The sequence below is a fragment of the Cavia porcellus genome, unplaced genomic scaffold, assembly GCF_034190915.1.
Source record: "Cavia porcellus strain 051 isolate PalLab524CR breed Dunkin Hartley unplaced genomic scaffold, mCavPor4.1 scaffold_22, whole genome shotgun sequence".
NCBI lineage: Eukaryota > Metazoa > Chordata > Mammalia > Rodentia > Caviidae > Cavia > Cavia porcellus.
Window position 1 is genome coordinate 37397431 of NW_026947505.1, and position 18624 is coordinate 37416054.

Consider the following 18624-nt stretch of genomic DNA (forward strand, 5'->3'; position numbering starts at 1 on the left):
AGATGTTGTGTCTCCCTTTCCTCCCTTATGGCTGTGAAGCAAGGTAAGTTTGCTTTCACTGTGGAAATAAACCTTGTGTCAGACAGGACAGGCTAAGGTTATCATATATTAACAAGCTCTATGGGCATATTACTGGGTCAGTAATTAATAACACATTTTTTCTTTCCACACAGCAATTTGCCATGGGTCCAGGTGATAGCTTCATGGGTCAATACATTCTTTTCTTAGTTGCCGAAGTTGTTATGAATTGGGCTTTTGTGTCTTAAAGCTGAAAAGGTCTTGTGCAAAAACAAATGCACTATATTGAGATTTGCTTCAGTAGAAAGGAACACTATTTTAGGAGAGACAGGAAGAGACAAAGGGTTAAGGATAGCAGTAGGATTTACTCTAACACTGATTTAGGACCTTTTAAATTAAAACTGTTGATCTAACTTACTCGTTTTATTAGAAGGGAAAGCTGAAGTAAACTATTTGCAGAACACTTAGGCTACTTACTAAAGGTCACAGAGTAATTTAGGGACAGGAAATTCAACCAGAAAAAGGGCTTTAGACTTCTCACGTTTCTTTAATTGCTTTCTGGTTTCTCATACAAATAAAGGTAAAACTTATTATACAGAAAAGTTTTGAAGACCACTTATAAACCTCCAGAGGAAAGAAGTGTATATGAGATTAGCTAAACATAGTGGGTGTACTACCTACAAGCTGAAAATCATATTAAAAGCCTGTGTTTTATTTAGGGCAGCAAGAACAATATTGAATTAAAAGATCAGTTTATAGAATGACTAGTCAACTCTTGAGAGCAGAGATATGGGGCCTCATCTCGAAATGCATGAGAAGGGATGTTGGGAGCAGTTCCCTTTATGGGCTGAAGACCAGGAACTGGTGGGATAGTGTGGCCTTGAAAATTCATGGGGATTTCAGAGCTCCCTTGTGCATCAGATGTAGGTCATGAATTTTAGCAGGTAAATGTGTGATGCAGATTTGTCTGAATTTATGCTATTAAAATATGCTGCATCAAACTGACCTCCACAATAACCTGATAAAAATATAATCTAACTAATTTGGAGCTGTAGTTCACACACATGAACTCTTTTCATACTGTACTGGGCCACCTTCTGACTTCACTTTTTTTTTTTTTTTTTTTTTTTGGTCTTAATCGGTTACTGAATAATTATAGTTAAAGATTTGTTACTACAATTTAACCAAGGAATTGAATGCATAGTAGAATTAAAAGGGGGTAGGTACTCTTGTGGAGATGAATATATTAGCTCCTGTAGGTCTTAATGGCCCATTGGTTTCCAAAAATTAAACTAACTTCTTTCTTCTTGGTTGAAAAAAATTACTTTGAAAACTTTTTTTTTGTTTTTCTCAAATTATAAAGCATGTATACCTAGATAAAGCATGAGTGCTATTATGACAAGATAACAACAGTATAAATATATTTCCTGTCAGAAAGAAAGCACCCTAAATTGATAGCAGACCAATCCTGATCAATTACAATATTGCCATATTGATCCTCTGGGTTCTCACTGACTGTTGTGACCACTAGGGTGAGATTTCTACAGCCTCCAACGCACTCCTTGCTCTAGCTTTACCAAACTGGAGATGCTTTCTCAGCCTGACAGCCTGTGTTCCCCTGCGATAGGTTTGGTCCAGTCTCTTATCTTATCTTATCTTATCTTATCTATCTTAGTCCTTTCTCCTACTTGCTGTGCCTGGTATCCTTGCCTACTCTCAAGCAATGTATTTCTGTTCCCACTGTTGTCTTTAGTGATATGATTTTTCTGATTGTTATCCTGGGTCTGAAGTGACATTGCATTTTCCAGCCCATTCAAATTTATGGTCAATGTGATTTTCTCTGACCAGTGAGACATGCAAGGAGTGGGAGTGCTGCTCCTTACAGTGGAGATCCTTATTAGCCAGTCCAGTTCACCATGTTTCCATCCCTTACTGCCACAGAGTCAGTGCTGTTGCACATAATCTATCCTAAGTTCCAAAGTGAGAACAAGGCACAGGAAAACCCCCAGAATTTTAGTGGACATGTATAGTTAATGGAGAAGAAATGCTTGGTATTGTAACATACTAAGATTCTGGGGTAGGTTATTATATCACCAAAATGTAGTCCTTACTGAATGATACACGCTCCTATGAGGTTCTCCTTCTTTGTCAGTACAGCATGTTGATAGCATTTTGAGTGTTTATTATATCAAGGCTTTGTGTAAGGGGATTTATTTATGCTATCTCACTTATTAATAGTATTAATTCATGTATGCTTACAGATTTGGCTTCAAATCCTATATTCCTAATGCTTATACTTGTTTGCTCTTATTTGCCACATTATCCAACAAAAATCCATTCATTTGTGCATCGTGGCCAGTTCTGTATGAAGTCTGAGGGTTAAAATATGGATTAGAAATAGTTTTTGTATGATAAACTAATAGAAAAAAAGAAATGTAAGCAAATACAAGGATGTGTTAAAATGTTAATAGAGCACAGAGAGTGCTGGGAAGATTTAGCATCAGAATCTCCTTCTTCCATCGTGTGGTCTTGGATGGATATCTCTTACCACACCTTGTGACCTTTCCAACTTCCTTTTCTCATTCTTAGTGGAAATTTCAAAGACCTTAAACTACTCAATGGGTTTATGCCTTATTCAAAATAGCATAAGCAATGCATGAGACAAGTGTTTGAAGCCCTGCGTACACCACAGCTCACAAGCAATGGTAATTTCTGTCTGGCAGAGGTGTTTCAGGGACTGCTCTCAAAAACATGCAGGAGGGAACATAGAACTTGTTTCAGGGAAAAGGAACAGAAAAGTTGTATGGAGAAGTTGATGCTTGACTTGTGTTCTTAAAATGAAGAGATTTTATTCTGATGGGGTAGAAAGGAAGTACATTCCAGCATAAAGGAAATGAAGTTTGAATAGTTATGAAATATTTGAGGAACTACAAGAAATTTATTTCAAGAATGTGGAGCACAGTGGGAGAAGGCAGCAGGCAGTCTTAGTCAGCACTGATATTGCACTGGCCATACAGAACCACTGCAAGAGTTCCTCTGGGCTAAGGCTTATAAGGCATGGGTTTGAAAGCAGAGCAGATGGGTCGAGGACAGGAAAGACACAGATGAAACAAAGGAAGCTGACTGGAAGACCGATGCAGAGAGAAACCATGTGGACAGAGAACAGAGCAGAGAACAGATATAAGTGAAGCTAGAGAATTAGGCTGGTGAGAAATCTACCATGTGTAAATTTCAGGCATGGGGAAAAGAGAAGAACTCAGGACAGCTTCACTGTTTCTGATTTGGTAACTGAAGAGTTGTTTGAAATTAAGATCAAAAGTGTAGAAAGAGTTTTGTTTTTCAGCTATCAGAGTTTTAGTTTGTTTGTTTTTGTTTTTTGAGACAAGGTCTTGCTTTGTAATTCAGGCTGCTCTGGAACTCACCATGTAGCCTAGACTGGTCTCCTGCCTCAGTCTCCCAACTGCTGGGATAACAGGAGTGTGCCACTACCCTCAACACAACCATCAGATTTTGTATATGAAGACTATTTACCTTAAAAATTCAATCTGAAGCATTGTCAAAGCAAAAGGAGAAATTTCCACTCCTCGTGTTAGCTCCTGTATACATTTAAAAATATATGTATGTATCATTTTAAACAGAATTTTTCAGTTTCTGTCATACAATAATAGCCTAAGCAACTTTCCACTTAATTGCACAGGAGTAGTTTAATTGTTAGTATAAAGGGATATGTCTCCCATTCCATTAGGATGTTTTTGCTTATTTCTTTATATTTACTTCTACAAGTAATGGTATCATAGACCCTCCTGAGGAACTATCTTTGCCTATTGGAGATAGTATGGGAACTATTTTTTTTTTTTTTTATGTTTCATGTTTAAAAACACTGCATTCGGTTTTGTGCATGCAGTTTCTAAGATAACTGATGGACAGTGAATGAGTAGGTCACCTACCTAGTTGAACAAGATGGGTCTGGTGTTTAAGAAGAAAGGCTGAGCTGGAGTTAAGTATTTGTGGGGTATCAAAATATGAATGGTACCAGAAGCTGTGGGTAGAGATTCATTGGAAATATTTGTTGAAGGCCTATTGTTGGCTAGGTGCTAAATTGTCTTTGGGAAATAATAATCTCTAACTTCTCAGAGCTTTACTGCAGATGGAAAAAGACGGACGACAAAGGAATAGTCACAAATATATTGTTAAACATTGTAATAAAGATTGCAAAAGAGAGGAAGTGGAGCTAGGAAGGAACTGACATTTAGAGTTCATCCTAGGGTTATGCCACCCCCCTCCATGTCTTTGCTAACCTTAAATATTTTCTTTATGTACCTGTCTTGATTGCTACACTTGCTGTGTATACTAGAAGAAAACATGTTTTGTAAGAACCGGCTTAAAAAGTATTCCCAGTTTAGATGGTGGTTTAATTCGTGTGGTTTTATCACCTGCTTCAGCTAATTGCAGGTTAGTAGGCCACTGTTGGCTTGTACCACCTTTTCTTTATCCATTCTTTGGTGGATAAACATTTATGTTAATTGCTACTTCAGAAACAACGTAGATAACACTGAGCCTTCCCTCTCTGTTTCCCATCCTGTCTCACATCTGAGTGTCAGTACAATGACTGCAGTGATGTCACTGTGCTCAGGATTCAGACTCGCCCAGGCCTCATGTGAACAGTGTGGGAGGGACGCAGAGTGCATTAGGAAAGAACAACACATCTTGAGTCGCTGCTTTCTGGGAGCCTTGCCTTCGGTTCTCAGAAGCCTCACACTGTGGCAATTTCCTGTGTTTTCCCTAGCATGTCTGCAGCTACAGTGTGGAGTGTTAGAAGTGTCATTTTTGCTACTAAATATTACTTCTCTCTTTTTGTGTTTTAACTGCTTCTTGCTTAACAGTATATGGAAAACCATTTCCTTGACCTTTATATGACTAAAGTACAGTGCTTACACATCGTAAAGTATCAGTGATTTTTTAAAGGGTTGCTATGGGCCGTATCTTTTGCTAAGGCTTCCTCAGCAGGGCTGCATAGCAGATTCCTGGGAAGAGCTTCACAGCTCCTTACCTAGGCTCATTCACACAGACTCTTTAGCATGAATTCACGCTTTGAAAAAATACCCATCAACTAACTGTCAAAGTTGGCTCAAGATATTCTCTGAAAAGGAGGCCTATCACTGGTAACTATGTGCTTATGATATATGTTAATGTGATTTTGTATTTTTGGTATGAAATTAACTGCTTTTATATGTTCTGAATTTATTGCAATTTTGTTTTCATGTTGAGAGGCACATACATTCTAATGTAACACAGAAAACAGTGTGGATTAGGTGAGTCTTCATGAAGCAGGTTGTTTGCCTTTTAAGTGAGCCTTGTTCCTATACAATGTATGATTCAGGAGCTCTTAATTTGTAAGGCTTGAACTTTTTATTGTATGGGTGCTCTCCTTATGAATAAGAACACAAAATGATCTCAGTTTCAGAAATTTCATAAAAGTGTGATAATGTGAATTCATTAGTTTTATAAGTTTGTCTGTTCTCAGCCAGGCATGGTAGCACAGCACACATCTGTGATTTCCACACTCACAAAGCTGAGGCAGGAGGATCGTATGAGTTCCAGACCAGCTTGGAACATAGTGAGTTCAAGCCAGCCTGAAATATGTAAAAAGACTCTGTCTCAAAAAAAACAAAGCAAAACAAAACAAAACAAAACAAACAAACAAAAAACCAACCAAAGAAAGAAAACAAAAGCACCCAAACAACCAATAAAACCCCCCAAAACTCTGCCTTTATTCTTTTTCCCTCAAATACTGTTTCCCACTTTCTACAGTGACTGAAATTGTACATTTGGAAGAGCGCTGTAGTGGTACATTTATTTCTCTACAACTGTTCGATTAAGATTGAGATATCCCCTGAGAGAAGCCCAAACACTTTAGCCACAGAGGCAAATAGGTTTCTTCTCCAGGCCAACTCCCATGGGTCAGGAGCTACACCCTGCAGTGCTCTGCTGAGAAGAAAGATTGGTATGAGAAAGATTGGTGGTGAGTGGGGTGGGCCAGGGAGAGATTGGAAGTTGGAGTGGGGAGGTAGGGAGGCAGTGTGGACTCCAGGGAACTTGGTTACTCTCTCTGCTCTTTGTTATTGCTCTCTGACTTCCCGTGAACTAATGTCTTCATGTGAATTAATCACTATGACACTAATTTCTTCTATCACTGTCAAAGTCTGTGGGTGACACTGGGCTGAGGGCGTGGTGAAAAGAGAAATGAACAGCAAATTTAGAACAAAAGGACTGAAGGTTTGGATCCCAGAGAAGCTTATCAACACTTTTTGCTTTGTATATCTCAATCTTAGTGTCTGTTTCTAAAGATACCGATTATGGGAGAAGTGGCTTACTGTCTTCTAACATATGCCAGTAATTACTGAAACAAGGGCAGAAGCTGATTCAGTGTTGTTATGGTAGATGGGCTTTTTAGTTATGGAATTCTTTTTATTTAGAGACTTTGATATGAAGAAATATGATTATAAATATCCCTAATATGTCAGAAAGGCATGTGGGATTTTACTGTTTATTTAATGTACTTAAAAACAAATAAAAGCCTCAGAAAATAGAAGGCAAACTGTCGACTGTTTTGTAAAGTTTTAGAAGGGCTAAAAAGTTGTAGGCCAGCAAGATTTTAATGCAACAATGTCAGAAGGCTGCAACACCTGAGATAGGAAATCTTAAAAACAATTACCCTTGTGAAATGAATTTGAAGCACAGGGCAAATGAATCAGAAAGTACTGGAGTCTATCAGTTCTTGAATGATGACTGAACCTTTGAGCACTATGTACAGCTAATGCTGCTTTTAGCATCTGATATGTTTACGAATTAAGTTCTTATTTGTGAGGCAGGACTGAGGGTAAATAAAGAATAATAGTTTTTGGATGTACTTGATGCAATGGTGTCTGAATATTTAAAGCCAGTTTAGCAGTTCTGCAAGCCCCACTATAGGCAATACTGTGTGATTAGATAGTTTCAAGACCACTATAGAGCACACATTGTGCAGTGAAACATCCTGCACAAAATACAGAAATATGAAGACATAAATAGCTGGGGGAAGAATAGTAAGGTGTAATAAAGAAAAAGAGTCTTATAGAACACTGGGGTGAGCAAGAAGAAGGGGCGCTCTAATGTCTAAAAACGAACTTTGTAACAAATGAGTACTAATTGAATTTAAGGGCACATTAAAATATTTAATATGCACATATGTGAGTAGGTATACATATACAAACACACACAGAATTTGGTTTCTTGAATAGAAGTAAAGACTCTCTAAACACAATTCACTTTCTCATTGGATTGAGTTTTACCCTGATGTACCAACCTCGCTTTACAGAGAACTCATTCACTACCATTTGCACAGACAATCACTCTTTAGAGCTGCATGTTGGCTTGCAACCCTTTCTCTGTGGAGTGGTTAGCATCTTGGAAAGACTGCAGGCTGTTGGCAATGCATCTGCAGCATGGAGCACTGAAAATCCAGGGAGTCTATGAACTCCCAGGTGGGTGACTGATTATAAAGTGTCAGATTGTCACTTGGACTGGGAAGTGTTGATCTGATAGACATGAAGGCTTCCAGAGGGGAAGGGGCCAGTCATTTGAGGAGGTGAAGTTTCCAGGGCCACAGTGTTATGTCAGTGGTGCTGAAAGCAGCAAGCTTTCAACAGTTGGAATCAGTTGGAGGGCAGTTGGTCAGGCCCTGGCCTGAGACAGTTGGGCCATGGAAGACCTTACTGATGTGTTACTTGTGACTCTCTGAGGACCTGCAAAAGTCCATGTTTCTGGGACAGACTGTGTAACTGATCCAAATCCAAGAGTGAGGTGGCTGACCAGGCCAGAGGACTGCCTGTGAGCTGTTCTGCTGGTCAGTGTACCATTCCTGATTCTGGCCACACCCCCAGCGGTTGATGGCTGCCTATGGGATGGCAGGATTATATGGTGAGAGAATGCTTGCTCAAATGATATCAGAAATGAGTGTTTAGTAAGCCTGTAGTGTGTAACTAGGTGTTCTCTTAGGCTGTTTTAAAGACACTGAGCTTTCTTAAAAAGTTGTGTTAACATACCAGGATGTAACTGGGTTGAATCTTATATTTTCCTAAAGTATGTTAAGTGATGGAAGCATAGCTTCAGAGGTTTCCCTGGCTTTTCATTTTTCCAAGAGAATGTAAGACAGAATGATAAGAAAACAAAAACAAAAAGTCATTGTAATACAATTTATCAGAAATAAACATGGAAAAAAGAAAGAAAAATGGAAAAAAAAAAACCCAACTGTAGAGGCACTCTGCATTTGTCAAACAGAGAAGGATGAATGCAAATAAACACTTCTGGCTTAAGAAGGTGAGGGCTTAAATTTTACTTTTTTTTTTTTTTTTTTGGTGGTACCAGGGATCAAACTCACGACTTCGCACTTGCCAGGCAGGTGCTTATGTCCCTGAGCTGAATACCAGACCCTTGCCTTTGCTTCTTATTTGCTGTTTTTTTCTTTTTCAGCAGAGCATTTATTACTTACGAGAAGTACTGGGAATTACAATAGTGAAAGAGTTGGCATTAAATTCATTATTATGTTTGCGTTCTTTAAAATTCATTCGTAGTTGTCCTATACTACAACAGTTCTAAGATTACCAGAGTAAAATATATTAGAATAGGTTGCATGTCTGCATTAACATTAATGATAAACCAGAAAGTATTTATAGTAAGACTGTTTGCCACCTATTTTGAAGGGTAGGAGATACATATATGGGGAGATTGAAAGTAGGAAGGAGAGCTTTCCATAACTGGACATCTCCAAATATGAGAAAAGATGAAGTGATGCAAGAGGAGTGATGGGTGCTCCTTGCATCATTTATATGTTAGGTCTGTAGTCATACACCTCGTGGACTAATAGGAAGGATATAGAAAGCAGAATCCAGGGAACCATATATTGTGCACTTAGCATGCTCCAAAAATACATTAAGAATTTTACATGCATTGCCTTTATTTGTCTTCACAAGGGTCCTTTAAAGATTAGTACTACTGTTGTCATCAATTTTACAGGTACAAACCTTAGGATAAATCCATTGCCCAAGGTCATAGAGTAGGGACCAGTTTCTTTGTACCCTCAATACAAATGAAGTTTTCATGCTATGGAATAACTACAGTGCCACCATTTTAATTTTGGAAAATTTGGGACAGTTTTTCTGAGCATAGTTTTCCTGTTTGGAAGAAAATTTCATAATAAATTGCCAATGCATGGCACACAACTCCTGAAGGTTACACTTTTAAAGATACTTGATACTGTTAATATTTGTCATCTCTTCCCACATTGTGAGGTGAGGAAAACAGATAGTAAATGTGAGTAGTAAGGTTTGCTTTCAAAATTTGAAATAGTAGATTCTACTATTTTCTGGTACAATTAAATAATTTCTAAAATCTGTTTTGGCAAATTAAGATTTAATTAGCAATCTCCAAACACATTCAGAGGTTTTGTCCTTAACCAAAATAAGTTCAGTAAGTGCAGTAAGAAAGTGTTTTTAAACCTAGGAGAATATTTTTGTCTTACTTCTGACACTGAGTGGGCCAGGAGACCAGAGACCAAACTGTCAGTTCAGTTAGTACTTTTGCTATCCTAAGTATTTGTCTCATAAAGAGACATCTGTTTCTTCTGACATACATACAGGTCAAATGTAGCCAATCTCCATTGCCTGTACTCTTCCTTTATAATGGCATCACAGTCTTTTTCCTATTAGCTTGTATTTAAATTCTGTTATTTAAAAATAGAACATTAAGCCCTATGAGAGATACGGCCAAAATTGTAAGTAGTCCTAATTATCATTCAGATTTTGTCTTGTTTACTTTGATTGTATATTACTACAATTTTGTTCACAGCCATTAAGCTATCTGGAAAAGAACTAAGTGAAATATGTGGTGTAGGCATTATGTTTCTAAAGTAAATTTGTTCTTGTCCTATGAAATACATCTAAATGTGCTAAATTGGGCTTTTTGAGGGAGTTCTTCCTATTAGTTGGTCATATTTAATTTCATGCACATGTTAACACTAATCAAATTAACCTAAAGGGAGAAAATATTTTGTGGCTAAGACTTGAATTCTACACAAGAAAATGCTTAGGTGCAAATACACAACCAAAGACTGGCTTACTTTTCTGCAGAAAAAATTTTAAGACTTGAGGTAACTTTATGAATAACTCAGAATTAAAACAACAAAATGACAACAATAACAAAACGATATAGGATTTCTGAACAATGGTTTTCATCAGAGAATCTGGATTTTAGAATTAGATGGTCGTTTAAAAATCCAGCTTTGTCAATCAGTAGACACTTGTTTTTGAGAAAATTTAACTTCTCTGAATTTCCTTACCTGTCAGGTGGGGTTGAAACTCTGTGCACTGGATCTTGTTTAGCATACCATGCTCATATCCTGCTTTCCTTTAAGTGCATTTCTTTTGTAGATGACACAGGAGAGTACATGGTTCTCTGTGGCTCAGCACAGATTTCCCTGCTGCGTCACGTAATGTCATTTCTATTTTGGATGATACTAAATTTGCTCACTAGGTTCAGATGGTGTCCACCAGATGTCACCACTCTAAAAGGTGTCTTTTTCTCATTTGTAATAAATAAGCCATGAAATGATACTTTTTGAGATTATGTGAAATCCTATCTCAACACCCTATCATCCAGTGGTTTTAGCATTCATTGATGATATTAGCTGAAATTATTTCTTTGGGTCTTAAAAAATGATTATTATATATTAATTGCTTATTGATAACTTCTTTTTAAAGTTTGTGTTAGTGATCCATATTTGTGCCTCTTTTGCTCATATTAGAATATTGATCCTTATAGAAACTTTCTCAATTAAAATGTTTTAAAATTTACTTTATATAAAGAAGCTTTAAATTAAACCTGACTGTTCTATAGGGAATGTGTTTTATATGGTAATACAGCTTTTGCCTGTTAGTAGTTTGGGTGGATATTTGATCTGTTGAGCATATGCTCTTTCAGACAAAGATCACTGATGTATGAATGGGTCAGTTTTGTGAATCTTTAAAGTTTCTTTTGTTAACAGAATAAAGTCCATTGAAAACAGTGTAAGGTATATTCACTTCTTTATTTTAAGATAAAATACAGTATGTTCAGTAACTGCTTTAAATTTTTTTTAAGTGGGTATACTTGGAATTGAACTTAGGACCTTGTACTTGCTAGGCAGGCATTTATGTTGTTGAGCTATATCCCATACCTTAAGGGTTTTTTTTTTTTTTTTTTTTTTTTTGGTTTTGTTTTGTTTTACATCCTTAAAGAGTTATTTTTGCTCTTGAGTTTGTATCTCCAGAGTGTTAGGTGAGCTTGACATTGCCTTTTGGCCGAAACTGCAGAACAAGGTATGACCAAATTAATGATGCTTGCAGCAGTTCAAGTCTTTGACGATTCACTGCACACAGCTGTGGTTCTTATGATTGGGAAACCTGGGCTTTGGATGAGAGACAGGAGCTGGAACTGAGAGATTTACTATAGCAGCAGAGTACCACAGAGAGACAAATGAAATGATGAACACTTTCTATGTTGACATCAACTACAATTACCCTGATTTTCTTTCAAGTGCAAAACTCAAAACTCATTCCAAGTTTTGCCTTTAAAAAAATAAAAATAAAGCCACATTGTAAATAGTTATCAAGAAAAATCTTTGAAATCCATTTAGCTGTTTTTTGGGCTGTGGAAGAAAGTCCCTCTTTCTGCTGGTACTTTAATAGAAGCTACCCCTTCCTTTTCTGCCTCTGTCTCCCTCCCTCCATTTCTTCATTTTCATTCCCTTTCTCCCTATTTATTATTGTTTTTTTATTTTGCTCTTTACTTATATTTTGGGTTTTTCATATAAGAAAAAAATCCATGTGACATTTAAGATGTTGTGTCTTATTTCACTTAGCACTGTTGTCTCAAGGTGTATCCCTGTCTACCTATGTGCCCTTCAGCAGATGAATGGGTAAGGAGGTAATTAAAACACGAAAAGAGTATCACTGGTTCAGTATTATTTAGAGCAGAAATGCTTCAATATCTATATATCTATATATCTATATATATCTGATGATTAAAGCTGTTTTTATGCTTTAGTATCAGGAGGACAGTTTCCCAAAGGAATCTTTACGGCTTGCCACATGTTCAAAAGACAGGTGAAATAATGAACTCAACAGTTACAGGTCCTCAGGTGATTTCAGTTTGAACAATAAGTATGGAAGTTTAGCATATTTTGAGGTGCCACATTCTACAAGGTACTTTTACATCTTGAGTTTTGTTTAAATAACTGAGGATGTTAGACTAGTAATTTTGTATATAAAACTGAGCAACGCAGCTCCCTGTCTGTCAGCTTGACACGCATGCACATCTTCAACCTTAATTATTCTCCAAATAGTAAGGACATACTTCTATATAACATGATGCAGATTCCTTCATATAATCCAAAATATGCTGATTCTTTTTCCAGAAGAGGGTGCAAAAGTTCTTGATGTTTCCTTTCTTTAATATCTTGTAACCTATTACTGTAAATATAAAGTTGACGACTATTAATACATCTTATGTATAGGCAGAAGGGGATAGGAGAAGAAAGAAAAGAAAGATATGTGCTTAGAAGTTTCTAAACACATTAATAACAAAATAGCAAGTATTCCTAACCATGTATAGTCTTCATTTCTGTAACTGGCCACCTTCTCATAAATGGTATTTGTATCTATCTTCTTTTTTTGTACTGGGGATTGAACTCACGACCTCACACTTGCCAGGCAGGTGCTTATGCCACTGAGCTAAATCTCCAGCTGTAATTATCTTCTTATACTCTTCATTCTATTTACTTATTGCCCTTGGGAAGCACAGCTGGTCATCGTTCTTTTCCATGATTTGAGTGACCCAAATCTTCATTTCTGCAGAACCCAACCGCTAGCAGTCCTGAGTTACTGTTCCTCACTGACCTTAATCACAGGACATGAGAGTGTAAGAGGACACCCTAGAAGATATTTCCTGCATTCTAGATGTTTCTTCCTTTGTGCAGCTGGCAAGCCAGCATCTAGGTTATGGATTAGGATGAGGACCAAAACAAAAATAACAAAGCTTTATTCAGTTCATAGGACCCTGCAAACAAGGGCTTCACAGTGTTGCTGGCTCCTCAGTGTTCCATTTTCCTGTGTAGAAAAGGCCTGTATGAGAGTCCTGTGGCTCTGTATTGACTCAGATGCTTGACTTATTTCACTAATGAGGACTCCCAAGCAAAAGGCTCCCAGGTCTTTATGGGCTTTTTGGTTGCAACAAGGATAAGGAGTGGAAAAGTACTGAGTCATAGTACCTCAGTTGACACCCTGATAAGGCCACAGATGGAAGCATTTGGACTGGGAATGAAGGTATGTATTTAAGCATGACTGGCCCAGAGGGAGGGAAGCCAACATTGCAATGCACCCGTCTGGTATGTGACTGAGAGTGTCTTCTCATGATTCCTGCCAGGCAAAGCTTTGTAATGGCCTGTGATTGCAATGAAAGAGCACATAGATGATCTGGGATAAGAGGTGGACTTCTTACTAGAAACAGTGCAGTTTCCTTTTAGCAATTAGTCACCCCAGACATGTGTAGCTCCTTTATTTGTGTAATGGTTCAGAAGCAAAAGAAATTCAGGGTATCTAATTGGTGGTGTTAACTTCTAGGTCAGCAGAGTCATTGTGTCTTCTGGTGGAAATAATTTTTCCTTTGCAACTAAGACCTCTGGAGCAGGAAGAGCACAGGATAAGGTTGTGGCAGCAGAAAGTAACTATTTGGAAGTGGAATCACCAGGAAGAGTAACGAGGGATGCCATTATCCCCACCTCTCATTCTTAAATCCATGAGTCTTGGGAAGGGAAGAATTAAAACGTGTATTGGAAGCCATTTTAGGACATTTGTTATCTAGAGTATACTATCCTTGCCCTGAAAGATTTCTGAACTCAGTGTTCCTCAAGGTGACTGCTTCAGGATGATGATATGATTTGGCAAATGGATTTTAGGATCATAGTTCCATTGCCTCATCTCATTTATAGCTGAGTGAGTTCCTGGATTAGGAGGAGTGCTGTGTAAAAAGTTGTTCACAATGATTACATCTAGACCCAAGTGGATAATACAGGATAAGTCTGTCTGCTCAAAAGTATTTTAACTTTAATCTCATCTTTTACAAAATAAAGTGACATCCACAGGTTCCTAGGATTACACGTGGGTAACTCTGGAGAGGCTGTTTTTTTGGTCTACCATATTATTTGGCTTACTTATAAATTATCAAGAGGCAGTAAGGTTAAGAAAGAACAGAGAATAGATATTAAAGAATATAAAATCTGAAGGCAAACTAATTTGATTGGAACATAGCTCTCTCTGTGCTGCATAAATTTATCTAAGTTCTAATCTTTTCTGTATAATATGGACAACAGTTTATCATATTTCATAGGGTTAATTTACAGATTAAATGGTTTAGTAAATGTAAAGTGATTGGAATGTTCCTGGCATACAGTAAGCATTTGGTATTTATATAAACAGCTTGCTCTGAAATGCTTTGCAGAAATCAAGCAGCTGTGGAGGGCCAGTTCTTGGTGGATACATTTCTTACATTTATTTTGTATCCATTAAAGTTCACTGAGTCATTTGATATATGAATAAACACTGATAAAACGCACATGAAAACTTTTTTTTGTATATGTGTGCTCAAGAAAGAAATCCCGTGAGAGTGAAAATATATGCATATTTTGTATTGTTTTCATTTTCAAATGTATGAAAATTGAAGAACAGCTTAACAGAGAAAGTTGAAGAGATAAAGTTCATAGAGGATCATCTATCCTCAAACTAATAAAATTCCCTAAAGAATATAATTTAGCTCTTTTGTCTGTTCCCATGACTCATGAATCTATGCTATTTCCTTTGTTATATATAGAGTGACTATTTTTAATTGAGTTTAGTTTTTATAGTCAACATTCTTTCTCAGCAATATTTCTTTTAAATTCATTGTTTTTTGGGGTTGTGCTTTTAGTCTACCTTAAAAGAAGTACTTAACTTGACACATTGGCCTTTAATTAATTAGGTCTTAAGCTGACAGGAATTATATGTTTGTAATGATTTAAACTATACACTTCTGCCTATACTATAGTTATTTTTCCTTGCCTTTATTTTTTTTAACCCCAATTAACTGTAAATCAACACTTTTGGTGCAGTTCACTCACTGACTTTTTTTGTATACTGCTGTATTTCTAGATGCCTTTACTGTTGTGGTATTTAAACAGCTCACATAAAGAAAACTGCTTTAAAAGATTAATGTTTTATTTCTGTCTACAGATTCATAATTTTGAAAATATTTTCACAGTTAAGTTTCACAAAAACTAAAATGTGTGTGGTTCAGGCATAGTTAATATCATCTATTGTTATGTGTTCGTATTATTCACTTTTGTGAGTAATGTGTGGAGACCATATTCTTTTTTTTTTTCTTTTTCCTTTTTATCGGTACGGGGGATCGAACTCATGACTGCCTGCTTGCAAGGCAGGCGCTTATGCCACTGAGCTAAATCTTCAGCCATGGGACCATATTTTTGTAACCCTTAGATTCCTACAGTCTAGCATATTGCTAGTTCACAGAAATAGAGAATAGATACATGAATTTATAATTGGATGAATGGACAAAGAAAATAACTAATATCACATGTAACAATTTTCTAAGCTTATGTGGCAGTTAACTGAAATAACCACAGTCAGAACACATGACCATAGCTCTCTAGCCTAATGTCTTACTTAAACATGAGATCAGTTTAGGATTATTTAAATCTTTTGTGTTGCAGAATAAATTAATCCCCAGCCCAAGTAGGATTTAGCACTTTTGTTCATCAAAATAATCAAACCAAGATTTAAGATACAAACCTTAAATACTTAAGGAATATATGATGAATTGTTTTTGTTTATTTAATTTTTAAGTATTAAGGAATATACTTATTCCAATTGATCTTTGAAATGTTATAGTAAATTATATGGACCAATTATTTAAATAACACATTTACTTCTCACAGGTCTGGAAGGTGGGAAATCCACAGTCATAATACATGCTAATTCATTTTCTGGTTAGGGACTTTAACCTGGTTTTCAGGTAACTGCTTTCTTGCTTCACATGGCTGAGACAAAGTTCTTCCTCTGAACTCTTACAAGGATGCTGATCCCATCACGACCTGATTATCTCCCTGAGACTTTACATTTTAAATATATTGAAATTTAGACTTTAGTACATTAGTTCTTCAAGCCTACAGACTTTTAGTCCATAGTCTCTCCATCAAGTGTGATGATGTTGCCTCTATCATAGTTAGTGTTAGTGTTAAGTGATACAATTGTTATCAATTGGGAAAATTTAAATTATCTGAATATTTTTTATGAGTTCTAATGTGAAATGTTAGAATTGAAACAGATGATAAGTTTCAAGTTTTTCTCCCTGTCATCATGATGGATCTAAAAAAGAATTTGTCATTTAATTTTTCAGATAACTGGGTAACTTTATGTGACAATTATATAATTTAATATGTTTAAAATTGAGCTGACCATTTTCTTTGTCCTTAGAAATTATTTCACGCACATAGCTATGTAATCTTGAAACCTGGGAATCATCTTTATTCTCCTTCCCTGCTGCCCTGCTTCATTCAATTAGTGAGCTCTACTGACTGTGTTGTATTTCTCAAGTGCATCTCTACTCTCCTGTATTGAGATTTGTTTTCCCTCAACAGTGTTGTTTTCAATAAAGTCAAACATTTCAGAAGCTTACAGTGTACCTACTGGCATTGGAATACAAAGAATTCTGTAATCTGGCACCTTGGCTAGTTGACAAGCGCCAACCTCACTTCTCTTCTTACTTAAGCCCCGGGCACATTAAACTGTTTGTAATTCTGTGCATTTCCCATATCTTTCTTTTACAACTGTGTCTTCTCATGTTGTGACCCTGTCTGGAAATTCCAAAATAAGTTACCTGCTTGCGTAATTTTTTCTTATTAAGACTATTTCCAGAAACCATACCTGGTTCATACCTCGTAGCACCAGTTTCCTGGCCTTCATCATTGAGTTTATTTACTCAACCATTCATTGATTTAAATATTTATTTGGAGACTGAGGTGTAGGTCAGAATATGCACCTTGCATATGCAAGGCCCAGTGGTCAATTCCTAGCCCCACCTCTGAAGGGAAAAAATTTAGCCATGGTGGCCTTGTGCTAGTGAACAGAGCAAAAGATTACTGTTCTTGTGGTTCATACATTTTAGTAAGAAAAAGGAACAGAAAGAAATCAAGAAAGTAAAAAAGAAGGAAAATAGAGAGGACCATAGGAAAAAATGGTCAAGTACAGGACAGTTGAGATGGCTCAATAGTTGGGGCATGGAGGATGATAGACAACCGTATTAAAAACTGAGTTACCCTCATTGGGGTGACATTTTAAATGGTGACTTGAAGGATTTTTCCATGTAAGTACCTGAGAAAAAAGGGCATTTATTGTTTCAGGCAGAGGCAATCAATTGAGTAAAGACCTGGAGATGGAAGCATGCCTGGTTTGTTTAAGACAGTCAGAGATGTCACGAAGCACAAGTACACCTTGTAAAGTATAAGGACTTTGGACCTAATATGGGACACTGGGAAGTGTGCAGGGTTTTCAGTAGAAGAGTGAGCTTCTTTTTGACGGGGTGCTATGCTGAGACTAGACTGTGCATAAATGCAGTTTACCTAGTTAGAAGGCTATTGAAATATCTGAGTGAAACATAATGATAGCTTGAATAAAGATGCTGATTGCTGAAAGGGTGAAATGTCAGATTCTGAATTGTTTTTGACGTTCAGGACAACAGAATTGCTTGATGGTTTGGATGTGATATAGGAGACAGAAGTCAAGGATGAATCTGAGCTGAGTTCCTTAATCGAGTGCATCTAAGTGGCCATCCAGTCTTACTCTGCTACGTAGCTATCATTGTTTATTTGTTGTATTTCAACGCATTTTTTCTAGGTGTTTAATGGACATTACTGGCTTCAGGCAATTCTTTACATAGGAGTAAAGATGATTCTAAAAGATTAATCTGTTTTAGGCTTTTTGAGGTTAAATTCTCAGTGTTTTCTCTTGCAGAGAGATAAAAGTCTAAAATCTTTTGCTTGGCATGCACTATCCCTGAACTGAGCTCTGCTTACATAGATAGCTTTACCTTCTACCACACATCCTTTAATCCCCTTTGATTTAATAAAGGGTTGATCTTTTAGGCTTTCTCAGGAGAGTTTGTGCTGTTCTTTTTCTCTAGTATGCCCTTCCCATCTTGTCGGTAATGCATTACAAAACTGAATCCGTATAGGTATTTGTCTGTGAAAGCCTCTCTGACCTCAATATCTCACTTGTCTTGTGCTTTTGTTTTCCCTTTTTTTGTAGTTTAGGTATACAATTATTATAACTCTCCATTATTTCATAGCTGTTTCTGATCTGTTTGTGACATTTCTCCAAGTTTAAGGGCAGGGAGGTGCTAATAGTATTTTACCATTGTCATGGGTGACTGTTAGGCGGTTGGGGCATTATCAGAAATGGGTAGAAATCAATTATAGATGATAAC

General features: G+C 36.8%; 1 protein-coding gene across 6 annotated transcripts in view; it reads left to right on the plus strand.

The window, feature by feature from the left end:
- Positions 1 to 18624, plus strand: part of Pde10a (phosphodiesterase 10A) — a 566879-nt gene that overhangs the window by 351705 nt on the left and 196550 nt on the right. Inside the window, exon 1 of one of the 6 annotated variants that reach the window (XM_063233087.1) lies at positions 1165 to 7977. The exons of the other annotated variants lie outside the window; for them this stretch is intronic. Coding sequence (XP_063089157.1) covers positions 7947 to 7977 — 31 coding nt within the window. The 5' untranslated portion in view covers positions 1165 to 7946. Of the gene's footprint in view, positions 1 to 1164; positions 7978 to 18624 lie in introns of those variants that run through there. 6 annotated transcript variants of the gene reach the window in all.